This window comes from Phacochoerus africanus, chromosome 9 (assembly GCF_016906955.1).
Source record: "Phacochoerus africanus isolate WHEZ1 chromosome 9, ROS_Pafr_v1, whole genome shotgun sequence".
In the NCBI taxonomy this organism is placed as follows: domain Eukaryota; kingdom Metazoa; phylum Chordata; class Mammalia; order Artiodactyla; family Suidae; genus Phacochoerus; species Phacochoerus africanus.
This window is the reverse complement of record NC_062552.1, coordinates 100,666,333-100,682,883: the sequence shown is the minus strand read 5'-3', so window position 1 is coordinate 100,682,883 and position 16,551 is coordinate 100,666,333. Positions and strand designations below refer to the sequence as shown.

Sequence of the window (16,551 nt, the reverse complement as noted above, 5' to 3'; positions counted from 1 at the left end):
CCAGACTGTGCTGCGGTGCGGTGCCCAGAGACGTTTACACCCTCCTCTGTGGACAATCATGGAAACTCTGCGTCTCAGCAGCCGAGAAACAGGAAATGTGCGGGGGCCAGCCTGTGGCTCAGAGCCCTTTATCTGGGTGTGGCGTAAAGCAGTAATGCTTTCTGTTTGAAAATTACCTAGCAGCGTTGTCACATTCGCTGATACAAGTAGCCATTGTCACAACCTTTTTAAAACAGGTTTACTGCTTTTCTTAGATTATGAAAGTAATACAGGATCATTTTACTTTCCAAATGTAGAAATGTATTAAGAAAAGAGGAAAGACACTTATAATACTGCCTCCCAGAAAAAAAAAAAAATTACAGCTAACATTTTGGTGTTCGTCATTTTTTCCAAACTTGCACTTGGTGCAAGGTACATGGTTATATGGTGTAAGGAGGGCTCTCCCGTGGCTTGGATAGTAAGCAGGGAGATTCAGCTTCTTTTTTGCTGTTTTGCTGTTTTGATATTAAAAATCCCACACGCTTCTGCTGGCTAATAGTCTGCCTAGACACAAGGTGGGGGGTGGTGAGGGAAAGGGAGGGGTGGGCAGGGCTCCTAGAGCCTAGCACCTCAGAAGGAAGCCTGGGGGCTGGTGGTGGCCACTCCAGATGGGGGTCTGGTGTTGGTTTCGCAGGGCTAGCTGCCAGGCTGCTGCTTCCCCAAGGCTTCCCGGGCCAGGTCGCGGGTGATCATGCTGCTGGATGCCTGGGGAGACCCCAAGTGCTGAGCCTCGTCTCTCACTCTAGTACTTATGCCTTCCGGGGTACACAAACTATGTGGAACACCAGAAACAACACTTTAACTAGCCCACAAGAGAGATTTGGTAGTCAGTGATTCTATGCTCTTCTGTCTTCTTCTTTTTTAATCTGGCTCTTAATTTTTTTTTTTTTGTCTTTTTTAGGGCTGCAGCAGCAACATATGGAGGTTCCCAGGCTAGGGTCAAATCCAAGTTGTAGCCGAGAGCCTAGTCACAGCCACAGCAACACCAGAACCCAGCTGTGTCTGTGACCTACACCACAGCACATGGCAACGCTGGATCCTTAACCCACTGATGGAGGCCAGAGATCGAACCAGTGTCCTCATGGATACTCATTAGATTGATTTCCACTGAGCCATGACTGGAGCTCCTGTCTTCATCTTTTTGTACTGATATTGTTTCATGCCCAAGGCTCTGTGCTATGTGCTAGAGGTATCTGAAATAACGTACCTCTAATGAGGACACAAAAGTCAGTCTATATGAAGTGCTTAGAGAACAATTTATTTAAGAGTCAGCAAAAATCCAGTGACAATAGGCTGTCAGGCGCTCCTTGGGGACACGAGGAAGGCACACTGATCATTTGAGGGAGTGGCTGGTACTTTAATTGGATTTTGAGAGAGGAGTAGGGGTTTGTCGGGTGGAAAATTGGGAGAAGAGCCTTCCAGGGGAGGGGACAGTAAACGCAAGCACGTATTGAGGGTGGTGGCTCCAGAGGAGTTAGAGTAAGACCATGAGCAGCTGAGACGTCTTGAACCTGACGGTCCATAGGAAGCTAGCAAAGGCTCTGAGTCCATGGAGGGGCAGAAGCAGACCTACACTTCAGAAAAGTAATGCCATTGACAATGTTGCTGAGAAAACCAAAATGATCAAAAGGGACTTCTAACAGCTCTCATCACCACATCTACCCACCTGCCAGCCCCTGTCCGCCTACACAGCCCCTCCCCCTGCTACCACCAAGGCATCAAAGGTTCTCCCCTCTAAATTCCGCCCTCCTCATGTGCACCACACTGCACCCCCTCCCTCCTACCCAAGGACATGGGTCCAGAAATTGCCCTCCTCTTTCCTGTATCAACGAATAGTATCTCTCTACGACATCCCTGCCATCGGCCTTCCAATATATTGGTGTTTCTCCTATCTTGTGCAACCCTCTTTTTTTAAATTTTTTTTTAAAAATTGAAGTATAGTTGTTGACAATGTTGTATTAGTTTTGGGTGTACAGCAAAGTGATTCAGTTACACATATATATCTACTTTTTTCATATTCTTTTCCATTATAGGTTAGTATAAGATATTGACTATAGTTCCTGTGCTATAGAGTAGGTCCTTGTTGTTTATCTACTTTATATATAATAGTGTGTATATGTGAATCCCAAACTCCTAATTTATCCCTCCCCACCCCCTGCCACTGTCCCTTTTGGTTTACCAAAGTTTGTTTTCTCTAAGTCTATTTCTGTTTTGTAAATAAGTTCATTTGCATCCTTTTTTTTTTTTTTAGATCCCACCTATAATGTGATATATGGTATTTGTCTTGCTCTGACTTACCTCACTTAGTTTGACCATCTCTAGGTCCTTATTGGATGGCATTATTTCATTCTTTTTTACAGTAATACTCCATTCTGTATGTATCCCACATCTTTTTTTTTTAGGGCTTCGCCTTCGGCATATGGAGGTTCCCAGACTAGGGGTCATATTGGAGCTACAGCTGCTGGCCTACACCACAGACACAGGAACGCAGGATCCAAGCTGTGTCTGTGACCTACACCACAGCTCATAGCAACACCGGATCCTTAACCGACTGAGCGAGGCCAGGGATCAAACCCGCATCCTCATGGATACTAGCCGGATTCATTTATTCATCTGTTGATGGACATTTAGTTTGTTTCAATGTTTTGGCCATTGTACATAGTGCTGCTATGAAAACTGGAATGTATGTATCTTTTTGAATAACAGTTTTCTCTGGAGATACACCCACGAGTGCGCTTGCTGGATCATGTGGTAGCTCTATTTTCAGTTTTTTAAGGAAACGCCATACTGTCCTCCACAGCGGCTGCACCCATTTACATTCCCACCAACAGTGAAATCCTCTCTCTCTTTCTAGCTACCATTCTATGTCTCTCCTCCTTATAAAACACCTTTAAAAAGTTGTCATAGTCAATGTCACCAATTCCTCCTCTTGTCCTCTCCATAAAATTCACTCCAACCAGGCTCCTCCCCTTCCTCTGCACCAAAACTGCTGTGATCAAGACCCCAAATGACTCTGATCAACACCTTGAATTACTAATTTGAACCATCAATTCACACTCCCATGTGATGTGACCTCTCCTCCTCCAAGAAACACTTTTTTCACTTGGCTCCCTGGACCTCACACACCCCTAGAGTTCTTCTTCACTGATTGCTCCTGTTTCCTGCTGGGGTCCCCTCCTGCCCCTGCCTCTTCAGGTTCTGTCCCAGGACGAAGACCTCACCGCCTGTTCCTCTCTATCTACATTCACTCCTTGGTGAGTTTATCCATCTACACACCGGCAACCCTCAATTTTATCTTTCTAGCCTAGATCTCCTTCACCAAACCCCAGGCTTAGTTATCCAACTGCATTCTCAACATCCCCATGTAGATGTCTAATAATTCTTTCAAACTTATCACATCCCAAACCAGGCTCCTGATATTTCTCCCCAAGCCTGCTCCTTCCACAGCCCTCCCCATCTCAGTTCAGGTGCTCCCCACCTTCCAGGCCAAACACTTCGGAGTGATTATCAGTGATACTTCTTTTTCTCTTGGGCCTCATGTCCAATCTGCTAGGAAATCCCATTGGCTCCAACTTTGACATATATCCAAGATCTGACGCCACATCCCATTGCTGCCACCCTGGTCCAAAGCATCTCACCTGGATTACTATCACTGAGATGATCACAAGAGCCTCCTGAATAGACCCTTTGTTTCAATCCTTGCCCCCCTCCCCCTAGTTTATTCCCCACCTAGTAAAGAATGATCTTTTTAAAACTAAATAAGGCCAGGAGTTCCCATTGTGGCTCAGTGGTTAACGAATCCGACTAGGAACCATGAGGTTGCAGGTTCAATTCCTGACCTCACTCAGTGGGTTAAGGATCTGGGGTTGCCGTGAGCTGTGGTATAGGTGGCAGACGTGGCTTGGACCCTGCGTTGCTGTGGCTCTGGCGTAGGCCAGTGGCTACAGCTCTGATTAGACCCCTAGCCTGGGAACCTCCATATGCCGCAGGAGTGGGCCTAGAAAAAGACAAAAAAAAAAAGATAAAACTAAATAAGGCCATATTGCTCATTACCTTCCAATGGGCCCTCGTTCATCTCAGAGCTTTTATCTCTTGTGCTTCTTCTTCACAACACTTATCACAACCTGAAAATATACTTACTGATTCTCTCTTCCCCTGCTAGAATCCAGCTCCGCAAGAGCAAGGCTGCTATCTTGTTCATCACCGACTCTCCAAAAGCCCAGAAGAAGGCCTGGTGTATAGTCGGTGCTTAATGAGTGCCGTGAAATGTTGAACTATGACTGCATAATCTGATTCTTCCAGGAGCGAGACACAGTTGTGGTCAAACAGCAGGTTCTCAAACTTTAGTTTGCTTATTTCAAAGGCAGGTGCCTTGGCCCCGGGGAGCTGAGGGATTCTGATTAAGCAGGACTGGTGGGCCCATTGAATTTGCTATTTTTAACAAGTGGGCAGGGTGATTCTGTTCCAGATTGTCACTCTGAATCCAGAAACATCTTGTTCTGATTCCAGCCTCACACTAACTGTATGACCGTAGGGAGGTAACTTAACTCCTCTGAGCCTGTTTCCTTATGTGTAAAATAGGAATGACCACATTCCTTCAGAGCTGTTAGGAGAATTCAGTTGGGTGATGCATGTAATGTTCTTGGCACAATGCAGTTATGCCGTTAGCTGCCATTTCTGTTATTATTATTATGGATTATTTTCCTGTTACCCCGGCAGAAGAATCTTCTCCTTAGAGGATCGCTCTTAGGAACCTCCTCCCCAAAGTGTGGTCTGGACCAACAGCATCACCTGCGAGTTGATTACGAAGGCAGATTCTCTGCCCCACCCCAGACCTGCTGAGTCAGAATCTGCATTTTAACAGGATTCAAAGGGGATCCTTCCGCACAAACAAGTTTGAAAAGTGTGTTCAAAGTCACAGGTACTGTTTTCTCCCGTCTCCAATTTCAGAGTCTGCCCAGGAGGTGAATAAGCCCTGGGACTCTGGAGTCTGAATCCTTCCTCCAAGTGAAGAGGAGGAGCCCCCAGCTCCCAGGTGCACCTCCCGCAGAGAACCTCAGGAGGAGGGATTCTCTCACGTGACCCTGACTAACAGCCTCTGTGGAGCCAAGGGATGGATCCAAACTCCGGCTTGCTTGCTCATCCGTCCCAGGCCTGCTCGCACCGGGCCGAACCATGTATGGAAGATGGAAGGAGCCCGGTCCCTGGGGAGCAGGGCAGACACTCTCCCTTTCCCTGGACCCAGGCCCCCAGCTCCAGCCTGGCCGACCCTGACTGGTTTTGGGATGAGCACGTCCAGGCAAAGAGGGCCAGAGTAGAGACCATTGTCCGAGGCATGTGCCTCTCCCCTAACCCTCTGGTGCCAGGCAGTGCCCCAGCCAGGGACAGCCCCTGCTGCCCAGAGAAGGCCCGGGAGCGGAAGAGGAAGCAGAGCCTTCCTGCGCAGCAAGGCCCCCTGAGGCCAGGCCCTGCCGGGGACCGGGGCAGCAGGAAGGGGGGCCCTCGGGTGAGAGAACAGCTTCACCTGCTGAAGCAACAGCTAAGACACCTGCAAGAGCACCTCCTTCAGGCTGCTGAGCCCAGGAGGGCCCAGGAGGGCCCAGGAGGCTGTGACACGGGGACGGGCCCTCTGAGGGTAAAGCAGATGAATGGCTATGGGTCTCAGCCCTGGGCTATGGACAGTGACCACCTCCAGGGTTCCAGCGGGGCCCTCTCCAGGGTGGAAAAACAGAGCGTGTCTGAGGAAGCCAGGTTCCTTCCTTCTGGAGCACGGCCTTTGCTGGTGATTCTGAAGAAAGAATTGATGGGGGCAATATCCCAGGCTGTAGACTCAGTATTACAAAAGCTGCTACTGGATCCACCAGGGCCCCTGACTCAGCTGAGCAGACGCTTCCAGGGGCTGGTGCCAGATGAGCCGTCATCTCCCGAGGCAGGTGCCTGGAAAGACCAACTTTCTCCGGCTGCCTTGCCCAGGAGGGCCCAGCCACAGGCGGGGGGGCCACTGGGAAACTTGCCTCTGGCCAAGGCTCTAGATTCTCCCAGGTTCCCCGTCTCTCCAAGAATGCTCCCCAAACCCTATCCGGGTCCCCCAGCAAACTGTCCCTTGACTGTGCCTGCCCACGTCCAGGAAGATCAGACTGTCAGCCAGCTCCTGGGCCAGGGACCCGGTGGCCACTGGAGCAGCAGTCTTCCCCAGGACTCGTCTCCCCAGAGTCACCCCTCGTCGGAGGCGGCCCTGCGACCTTGGGGAGCTGCCACATTGCGACCGCTGGCTCTGAGCCGGCAGCAGTGCCCCTGGCCCTTCATGGCCTCCTGTCTGGAAAGACTTCCCATCATTCCCTCGGTGAAAATGGAGCAGGGGGCCCCGCAGGCTGCCATGGACGCCCTTCCTTTCTCTTCAGCCCACGTATCCTTTACTAGTCACTGATGTTCTCGTTGTCACAGCCCAGAGAAACAGGAGCCCGAGACAGGACAATGAGGGGAGGTGGGAACAAAGAGCTACCTGGCGTAGGGAACAGCTCGCTTCCCCAGTGGTCTCCTTACTGAGTCTTTCGGGCCCGCTCAATCCCTAGGCTCATATATGTTATCTTCCCGAGAAAGCAGTGTCCACATTCTGGGATTTATGGATGCTGGAAAGTTCCTTTCCCTTCCTCTCTGACACATCAGATTCTACCACTACTGACTTAGTCTTTTGGGTCTGAAAGGATGTGTTTGTTTTTAAACCCGAGGGAGCTCCCCCAAAACAAGTACCCTATGGAAGGAAGAACCCCACCATTTGGTGGTCAGCTGCTCATATGCCTTGGCAGAGCGCATTAAAGGAATGGCCTCCTCTGTGGCTTGGCTCTTGAAAGCTCTTGGCTCCATAGGCAAAAGGCCTGCACTGGCTTTTTTTAACTCATGGGGAAGATATGAGGGACCAGAAACTTCCAGGGCAGGTGGAAAGGGGGAGGTTTTCTTCAGGAACTAGACCCAAGGCAGCTGAAAGGGGTGAGAAGACTTCAGCTTACGGATTAGCTTCTAAGATGCAGCCGTGATGGACAGAGCCTGGGGCTGCGCGTATGAGTAGAGAAAGGAGGTCCCCATGGGGAAAGCTGCAGAGCTCAGGCTGGTCTACAGGGGTCTGAATCTTATTGTATCATCTTTGCAACCCTTAGGCAGACCCTGTTCTTAAACAGTTTTTTCCCAGAGTAACGCTTCCTCAAGATGTTAATAGTTGTTGAATTAGCAGAAAAAGTAGCTTGGGTAGACACTGGGTTAGTTCCATTACTGCAGGACTTCTCAGAGCCTTGAACATGCTGAAGTCCAATGCAAAGCTCTAAGAGGAGAATGTCTGCAGCCACAAATTCATATGACCAAAGAACCCTTTTCCCTAACAAGCATCTTGTAGGACTAAAGTTCCTGAGGACAGATTTGGATGTTGCTTTTTTAGTGAGCTCAGCTCATGCTGCTGCTTCTCACAGACAACCTTCAATCGAATCTCCTTGTCTGTGGAGTCACACCACTAGGTGTGAACAGCCATTCTCTACCAGGCAAGCTGTAATGAGGGCAGCAGGATGGGGTGGAACAGCTCATTGCCACACCAGGGCCAGCCAGCTCTTGTGTCTTAAATGCTATGAGCGCCCCCTGCTGGTCATAGGTGTTGAAAACATTCCCAAAGCTTGGGCGCCCCTGGGTTGTTCCCTTGGCAGGCAGTGAGCAACACCACTACCAACACTAAAAGCACCTCACCAGCCACCAGTTCTTCTCCAGGCAGTAGGCACAGAGATATCAACATAGATAGATCTTCTTATCAGGTGACAGTCCTGTGTGAGAAAGACTGTATGCATGGGCCTCTGAGAGGCCACTGGTTAAGACTCCCTGTCAATGTCAGGCAGTGGTAGAAGAACCTCAAGAACTCAGTCCCCAAAGATTCTCTGCTTCCTTTGTGAGGGGCGTGCTGCCATTCCTCAGCCACCTCCTGTGGCCTGGCCCTGCCTCATGATAGGAGGATTGGGCTCAGAGAGCTCCAGGAAGTTGCAGGGCCAGGCTACCTGGGTCTGGCTGCCGGCTCAGGTACTTGGCTACCTCTGGAATGATTTGGAGCCCTGAGGCAGCATCCTGGCCTAATTACTTCCTCATTCCAGCCTTAGAAACTTTTTGCTTTGAGCCATGAAAGGCCAACCTAAAAGCAAAATGCTTTGTCTTTTTTTTTTTTTTTTAAGGGCCACTCCCAGGCATATGGAAGTTCCACGCTAGGGGTTGAATTGGAGCTGCAGCTGCCAGCCTACACCACAGCTCACGGCAACACCAGATCCTTAACCCACTGAGTGAGGCCAGGGATGGAACCCACATCCTCATGGATACTAGTCAGGTTCGTTATCACTGAGCTACGATAGCAACTCCAAGAGCAAGATGCTTGGAAGTGTAAAAGACCATTCACAGGCCATCCCTGTGAAGAGCAGGTGTGGCAAGGAGACACTGTTGAGGGCAGCGTTTACTGCACACCTTCTCTGCGACAGGCACTGCGGCCAGCGGTTCAGGTGTTTATTTTATTTATTTATTTTTTATTTTTGTTTTTTTTAAAATTTTTATTTATTTATTTACTTTTTGTCTTTTTGCTATTTCTTTGGGCCACTCTCGCGGCATATGGAGGTTCCCAGGCTAGGGGTCGAATCGGAGCTGTAGCCACCGGCCTATGCCAGAGCCACAGCAACGCGGGATCCGAGCCGCGTCTGCAACCTACACCACAGCTCACGGCAACGCCGGATCGTTAACCCACTGAGCAAGGGCAGGGACCGAACCCGCAACCTCATGGTTCCTAGTCGGACTCGTTAACCACTGCGCCACGATGGGAACTCCAGTTCAGGTGTTTACCAGCACTTTGCCCTAATTCTGACCCTCAAAACACTCTGAAAATCTCTATGATTTTTTCCCCATCTATGTGATGGGAACTCTCTTGGTTGCAAAACCTGACCTGCTCTGATAGGCTATTTATAGACTATCTCACTTCGCATAACTAGTCATTGATTTTGCTATGGAAATATTAAACTCTTGGATGAGAGTCCCGCCGTCAACCCTTCTGCAGGGGTTAAGTAACATATTACACGTGCCATATGCACATCAAATAACAGGGATTCTGAAATCTGGCCTCCATTTGGCCCAGTGTTTCAGATAAGGGCTTGTGGGCCCATGTTATCTCACAATCCTCAGGCATCCATTCTGAGAGGTAGGGACAGAGAAGCAAACTAACTTGCCCAAAGTCAAACAGACATAAGCAGAGCCAGAACTCAAACCCAGCATCTGATTGCCAAGCACATGCTTCAATTCTATAGTTTAGGAATGAAGCCCAGAGAAGGTAAGCAGCTTGCCCACAGTCACACAGGGAATGGGTGGCAGAATCAGGATCTGAAACTGGATTTCTGGACTCTCAAGCCAGGATTCTTTTCACAGCATTTATGAATCTGTAAAAAGGATAAGAAGTAGGGGCAAGGGGGCAGAGGGCAGGGGCCTCTTGGGCAGCAGCCTGGGTGCCCGGGCCAGCTATAACAGTAATCAGTAATAAATCAGGTCAACGGATGTATCCCACTGCGAAGTCTTAATTGTCCTAAAGCTACACCTCTTAGGCCTGAGCTCCTACTCTGTATAATGCTTCTCACTAGGATTGCTCCTGGATATGCTAAGTGTTCTTATGTAAGAATCTTTATTTCCCTCCCACCCTGTGCTAGTTTTTCATACAACAGCCCCCTGCTCTTGTCAGAGGAGAAAGAATCTGTTCCCAGAAGGAGGGATGTGTTGGAACAGAATTTCCATATTTTTCTGTGGATTAAGGTTGACCATTTAATCACTCACGCATTCCTTTATCCAACAAACATTTATTGAGCACCTACTATGTTCCTAGCATTGGGCTAGGCACTTGGAATACAAAGATGAAAGGAGAAGATTCCTTGCACTCAAGGAGCTCACAGTCTAAATGGGGAGACAAACATGCAATAAAAATTCCAGTAACGTCATTGTTACAAAAGAGGTTTATGCAAAGAGCATTGGTAGCCCAGGGTAAGGAAGGCCTGATCTGGCAAAGGAAAGGTTTCACAGAGGAGGGAGCATCAGAGCTGAGACGGGAAGGATGAGGAAGCTCTGCCAGGCAAACAGATGGCAGGTGCAGCCCAGCAGTTCAACTTCTTGAACCAAAGCAAGCTGTGATCCAGTGCTCAGTCTGGTAGGGTGCTTCTTGGTGTTACCACTGCAAAGGCGAAGATGAGAGCCAGAATGGGGACCATCTAGTTGACTCCTCTCGTTTTACAGAGGAGGACAGCGAGGAGGCAGAGAGAGGAAGTACATCTCTACTTGGGGTTTTGAGGTGGTTTATCTGGGAGAGAGTTGCCATCTCTTCCCATCTTATTATTATTTTTTTTTTGACCTTTTGGGATTGGATTTATTTCACTCAGCATAATGCCCTGGAGGTCCATAAGACTTGTTGTATGTATCATCTTTCCATCCTGTTGTGAAAGGACACACACAGAGAGTGCAACAAACAGCATTCCGTATCACACATGCAATAGAACGTTTACACATCAAAATGTCTTTTAAATTCTGCAACTTTACTGTACATATGTGGTCTTCATCATCTGGAAAGGAAAAGCTTATCCGATCACACTTGCCAGAGACAGAAAAATGGAGCAAATACACCATTCAGCCAGAAAAAAATAAAAACAAAATAGAAACCATGAGGAACAGGGCAATTTACTATTTGGATAATTTGACAAAATTACTTGCTAAACTGGTATTCGTTTTCCTTGACACCGGGATAAATCCAGGAGGGCCTCAATCCTGGTCACTTGAAGAAGGCCAAACTCATGTTTTTCTTCACCCGCTATCCCAGCTCCAACCTCCTGAAGGCTTATTTCCCTGATGTTCAGGTAAAGTCCAGCGCAGTTTCAGCTTCTGCGAAACTCCCACGGGCAGCGGGTTTTTCTCATGTGAGGCAAGGCCTAGGTCAGCACAGGGGCATTTGAGCTCCCCTTCATGCTGTGGAGGAATCGGCGGCACTTCTGGTCTGGGCTGAGAAACTGCCTGAATAAGGGGCGGGAAGGTTGGGTACCTGAATTTAAGCTCTGAGCCAGAGATCAACATGGGGAGGGAGGGAGGGACTGGGGTGGGGTAGAGAGAACCGTTAGTAAATGGCATACTTGGCCTAGTGGTCTGTCTTTGCTGGGAACATTATGAAAAGGAAAGAGTATCGAGTTGCACCCTGTCACTGTCAAATTTACATTCAGACAGTTGTGCTTCAAAAGTGAGGGAAGGTGCATACAGATCAAGGGTGACAATAAGAAAACTCAAGCTCTGATGGTTGGAACCAGAACTTGCCTGTTTCCAGTTTCGGAGGGCCTCTTTCACCCTAGGTGTTGGGTAGGGGCTCTTAATACTTGGTGTCTATATTATTCCTTTGTGATTTTTAAGCTCTTTCCCTTACATCCTGCTGCTTGGTTGACCCCTGCACCTAGCTCTCATTTTGATTCATGCTGCAACTCCAAGTTGCTGATAAATGGCTCTCTGATCTACACCTCTACCCCCTTCCCCTGGCTCTTTACCTGGCAGAGGGCTCTGGGGCTGCCATGCAGTCTTCCTGGGTGTAGGACAAGCTGGGGCCACACTAGCCTTATCCCTGGACCCTCCCAAAGTCACACTTAGACGAGAGTGAGAAACCTTTATAAATCTAGGCTATAAGAAACATTCATCTTCTGGAAGTTCCCTTCATGGCTCAGTGGTTAACCATCCTGACTAGGACCCATGAGGATGTGGGTTTGATCCCTGGCCTTGCTCAGTGGGTTAAGGATCTGGTGTTGCCGTGAGCTGTGGTGTAGGTCACAGATGAGGCTCAGATCTGGCATTGCTGTGGCTGTGGTGTAGGCCAGCAGCTGTAGCTCCAATTAGACCCCTAGCCTAGAAACTTCCATCTGTCGAGAGTTCGGCCCTAAAAAGCCAGAAAGAAAGAAAGAAAGATTTTGTGTGTGTGTGTTTTTGTATATTTTTAGGGCCGTACCCACGGCATACGGAGGTTCCCAGGCTGGGGGTCTAATTGGAGCTGTAGCCACCAGCCTACGCCACAGCCACAGCAACGCAGGATCCAAGCCTTGTCTGCAATCTACACCACAGCTCACAGCTGGATCCTTAACCCACTGAGTAAGGCCAGGGATCGAACCCGCAACCACATGGTTCCTAGTTGGATTCATTTCTGCTTCACCATGACAGGAACTCTGAGAAACATTTATTTTCTAATGGGCATTATGGCTAATTGAGATGTTTCTGTCTATAACTGAATAGACTTAGAAAGTAGCTGTGCTTTTTTTTTTTTTTGTCTTTTTGCTATTTCTTGGGCTGCTCCCGCGGCATATGGAGGTTCCCAGGCTAGGGGTCGAATCAGAGCTGTAGCCACTGGCCTACACAACAGCCACAGCAATATGGAATCCGAGCCGTGTCTGCAACCTACACCACAGCTCACGGCAACGCCGGATCGTTAACCCACTGAGCAAGGCCAGGGATCGAACCCGCAACCTCATGGTTCCTAGTCGGATTCTTTAACCACTGCACCACGACGGGAACTCCCTGTGCCTTCTTTTTTAAAGGAAGCCCTTTTTAGTGTTGGTTGAAGTACCTTTTGTTTACCTCTGTGCTGAACTGGAAGCTGACAGTTCTGACACCGAGCACCTCCTGGCAAACACCTGACTTTCTGGACCCTGTTGTTTGTACAGTTCAACCGCTGCATTACTTCCCAGATGATCAAGTGGTTCAGCAACTTCCGTGAGTTTTATTATATCCAAATGGAGAAATTTGCCCGGCAAGCAATTTCAGAGGGTGTCACCAATCCCAAAATGCTGGTGGTTCTCCGCGACTCCGAACTTTTTCGAGCTCTCAACATGCACTACAACAAGGGAAATGACTTTGAGGTAAGACCAGGTACTTGGGTCCCAGGAAGTCTGACGAGTGCCCTCCCTTTGTGATTGGAGTTTTAGAAAAGCTCCTGTCCCTGTCCATGTCACTGGCAGCCAGGGCAGCCTGGGGCCAGGCTCTACCGTCTTTAAAGGTTACACTCTCCATGTCTCTTAGGCAACAGGTGGATGCCGCAAACAGAACCTCTAGCCCGTCTTCGTTCAGAAACTTAGCTGGAGGTCAGGTGTCATGCCATTTTAGGTAGCGCTCCATGATGATGGCGTTTCAGAGCCTGCCGACCTTCTTGCCTTGGCGCTGGGAGGCCCTCAGCCGCAGCCCCTAGGCCTGGCCTAGGTTTTCTTTACAACAGTTTCCGTTCTTCCCATCATTTAGCTCTTATCTTTATTCTTCATTGAACAGTTTTTATCTGTGGGCCTTCCATGGCAAATCACCTCAAATCCTTTCTGCCAATAATAAAAAATACTCAAGCTTCCCAGTCCGTTGGGGATCTCTGTGAAGGCACACTGGTGGTACCTTAGAGGTAAAGCATCAGTAAAGGGTGGGCAAGAGGCCTGCGTACCATTGGTGAGACTGCGTAATCTTCCTTGTGTGGTGCTGACAGCGCTGTAAGGCTGGCATCTTGCTCTGCAGATGCCGGGCGTGTCTGGTCACCCCCTACAGACCTTTCTCACTTGACTGTGATCACAAAGAGCAGTGTATTGATGCTTCCAAGAAAGGGAAGAACTGCTGGCATCTACTGGTCGGATGCTCCATCAGAATGTGCTTGGAAACCTAAGCCTAGCACCTGTGGGGAAAATGGACCATGCCTCCTTTGTGAGGCTCGTGGGAGGCAAGGCATGGGCTGGGGGCAGTGCTGCTATGTCTCTCCATGCGGGGGTGGTCCTTTGGCGGGCAGTGTGGCTAGCCCTGGGCCAGGCTGGATCTGGAGTTTCTGCAAGATGTCCCATTGCTAACGGTGCTGGTCCGGGTGAGGTCCTGGAGCACAGCCTGGAGCTCCACCCCCAACCTCATGGTTGGCTTTAGAAGCAGGAATGATTCCAAGTCCTGTGAATCCAGTCCCAAATAATGCTGGAATGAGGTGCAACAGTTGTAAGCTTGGGGACGGTCCTTTCCACATGAGGCACTAAGGAAAAGAATACTAAAAACCTCTTTTGAACCCCAGATTTAATTTCAATCAAAGTCAGAGCTTCCCACTTACTAAACAGGTCACCCATCAATGGAATCAGCTACTCCTACAAAAGAGTGTCCCTAATACGCTTTGTCCTGGGGCTGTCTCATCGGTATCATTGTTTTAGGCTTGTATTTGATGAGGGAGCAAGGGATTCCTGGGGCTGCAAAAGTCAGGGGCCAGTAGAGCAGAGATGCTCTCATCAGCCCACCATTCCAGAACAAGCAGCATCAGATATGAGGTCGGCATGGTGCCAGTGCTTCACAGGTTCATGTCTTTTCTTTCTTGTGGGTCTCTTTGGGAATGCAGGTCCCAGATTGCTTCTTGGAAATTGCCAGCCTGACGTTACAGGAGTTCTTCAGGGCTGTCTCTGCAGGCAAAGACTCAGATCCTTCCTGGAAGAAACCCATTTATAAAATTATTTCGAAACTGGACAGTGACATCCCAGAGATATTCAAATCTTCCAGCTATGCCCAGGAGCTGTTTCGGAATTAAGATCCCACAGAGTGAGGAGTGACTGGACTGAGTTTCCAGAGGTTGTCTTCAATGGCAGTCAGTACAGCTGTAGTCATATAAAAAAGGGCATAAGGAGAAACTCTTCAAATAGGTACTAGCACATTTTTGATCATATATTTTCCAGAATTATCAGAGATTTAACATTATCTATAAAATAATGTAAAAGGAACACAACAGTTTGGAACCAGAAGACATAAATCTCCGTTCCACTGTTTCCAGGTATCATGACCCCGGGAACTTGCAGGAATATCTGCCTCCCTAAGACGAGGTTGTAAGGAAAAAGATACGTCCTAAAGAGCCCTGAGAAAGTTACCAAGCAAATGGTATTTGTTCCCCCTTCTGCTTTCAGATAAGGTTATCTTATTTGGGGTTTTCACACATTGCTGTTTTTAGCTGTCTAGTCATTAAGCTCCATTTATTTGCAAGATACTCAAATACATTACCTTTAAGCTTTTTACCCTAAAAAGTAGGTATTATCTTCATTTTAAAAATAACCATACAGAAGTTTTAGAACTGTGAGACAAGCCGCCAAAGGCTGGGAGGCGAGGGCATTCGGGTTGGCAGGGGCAGTCAGGAGTGTGGAGAAGCCCACGATTTTTTGGATGCCAGGCTGTGCACGGACCACCTCGTGCAGCCACCCATGCTCTCACACAGGCTGCCATCCCCGATTGGCAATCAGCACTGATGCTGCACTGTCTCCTGACAACCCCTCCTAGCACTTAGGAGTGCTCCATCACCCAGGTGTCCACTGGCCATTCCAGCGAAGCCAACACAAACTTTCTGCAGGACTGAGTGTTGCTGCACATTCATTTGCCTCCTGGAAGAGTTTATCAGCTGGATAACCCAGATGGTCTCCAGTTGACTGATGCAATTAATGCCCCAACCTCCTATGTGCGGAGGAAACTGAGCTTCAGACCATGGCAGCTAGAAAGGGCCTTAGGGGCTTACTTGGCCCACCCCGCTTAAACAAGGGAGGAGGAGACTGAAACCCAGACAGGAGGCTTTGCACAGCCTGTGCACAGCCTCACAGACGGAGAACAGTGTACTTAGGACAAATACAGCCTCATACACAGAAATGGAAATTCTCTGCTCCATAAGGCCATTACAGGCCGGGGTCAGTCTTTTAGAGATAAAGGAATGCGTGAGATCAACATTTTTTCGCTACTGGCCCAACACAAATTGCTCTGAGCACATAAGCCAGACATCTGCAAAGCTGAGTAATGACATCTAGCTTCCAACTAGTCAGAATCAAGTCTTGGAAAGTGCTGCCAAAGGTGCTCAGGCCCGAGTGGGCATCACAGAGAGCTCAAGCTCCGTGTTCTGATTAAGGAGTGTTTCTGACTTCATCAGCTTTCTCCATTCGCGTCTACACACAACAAATGTCCATGTTCAACTACCCCACTTCCTTGACTTTTCAGATCAGCTGGATCAGGTGAAGTGAAATCCCTAAATTACTGCTGAATGTATCAAATGAAAAGGCAGGAAAGACGACTTTCTTTTGAATGTTCTCTTATTCCAAACAGCTAAGAGGAAAAACAAAACAAACATACTCAGCCCAAACCAATCTTCTCAGGTTGTTTTAAAGTTATTAAGTGTCCTCAGCACATTCACTTGCACTCAGATGATCTTTGCCCTATTTTCTCCCACAATGTTCCCTTTACAGAAATGAAGGGCTCTGCCAAGACTGAGTCTTAAAAGTAAGCAAGCACTGAGTATCCTGAGCAAGGGCAATCAGTTATCTGTGTTTGGAGACAGGAGAGGAACCCGCCGTCCAGAGTGACATTACATAGTTATTTAAGACATTCATGTGAAACAATTCCAAGTTCACATGATTGTCCAAATGGAGCAGCTATTTTCTGTCCCAAACCTGAAATTCATTAGTGTGTGTTTTAAACACTGAG

The 16,551-nt window shown here is 48.5% G+C and overlaps 1 protein-coding gene across 2 annotated transcripts; it reads left to right on the top strand.

Annotated features, from left to right (window-relative positions):
* Positions 1-5,152: 5,152 nt before the first annotated feature.
* PROX2 (prospero homeobox 2) lies at positions 5,153-14,661 on the top strand. 2 transcript variants are annotated; one of them, XM_047797116.1, is made up of 5 exons: positions 5,153-6,445; positions 8,043-8,051; positions 10,836-10,934; positions 12,768-12,962; positions 14,444-14,661. In XM_047797116.1, the coding sequence occupies exons 1-5, from the start codon at positions 5,153-5,155 to the stop codon at positions 14,627-14,629; spliced, it is 1,782 nt and encodes a 593-aa protein (XP_047653072.1). In that variant the 3' UTR covers positions 14,630-14,661. The 2 variants fall into 2 exon arrangements, with proteins under 2 accessions (XP_047653072.1, XP_047653073.1); XM_047797117.1 differs by lacking the exons at positions 8,043-8,051; positions 10,836-10,934 and having other exon boundaries at positions 5,153-5,882; positions 12,766-12,962.
* The last annotated feature ends 1,890 nt before the right edge of the window (positions 14,662-16,551 follow it).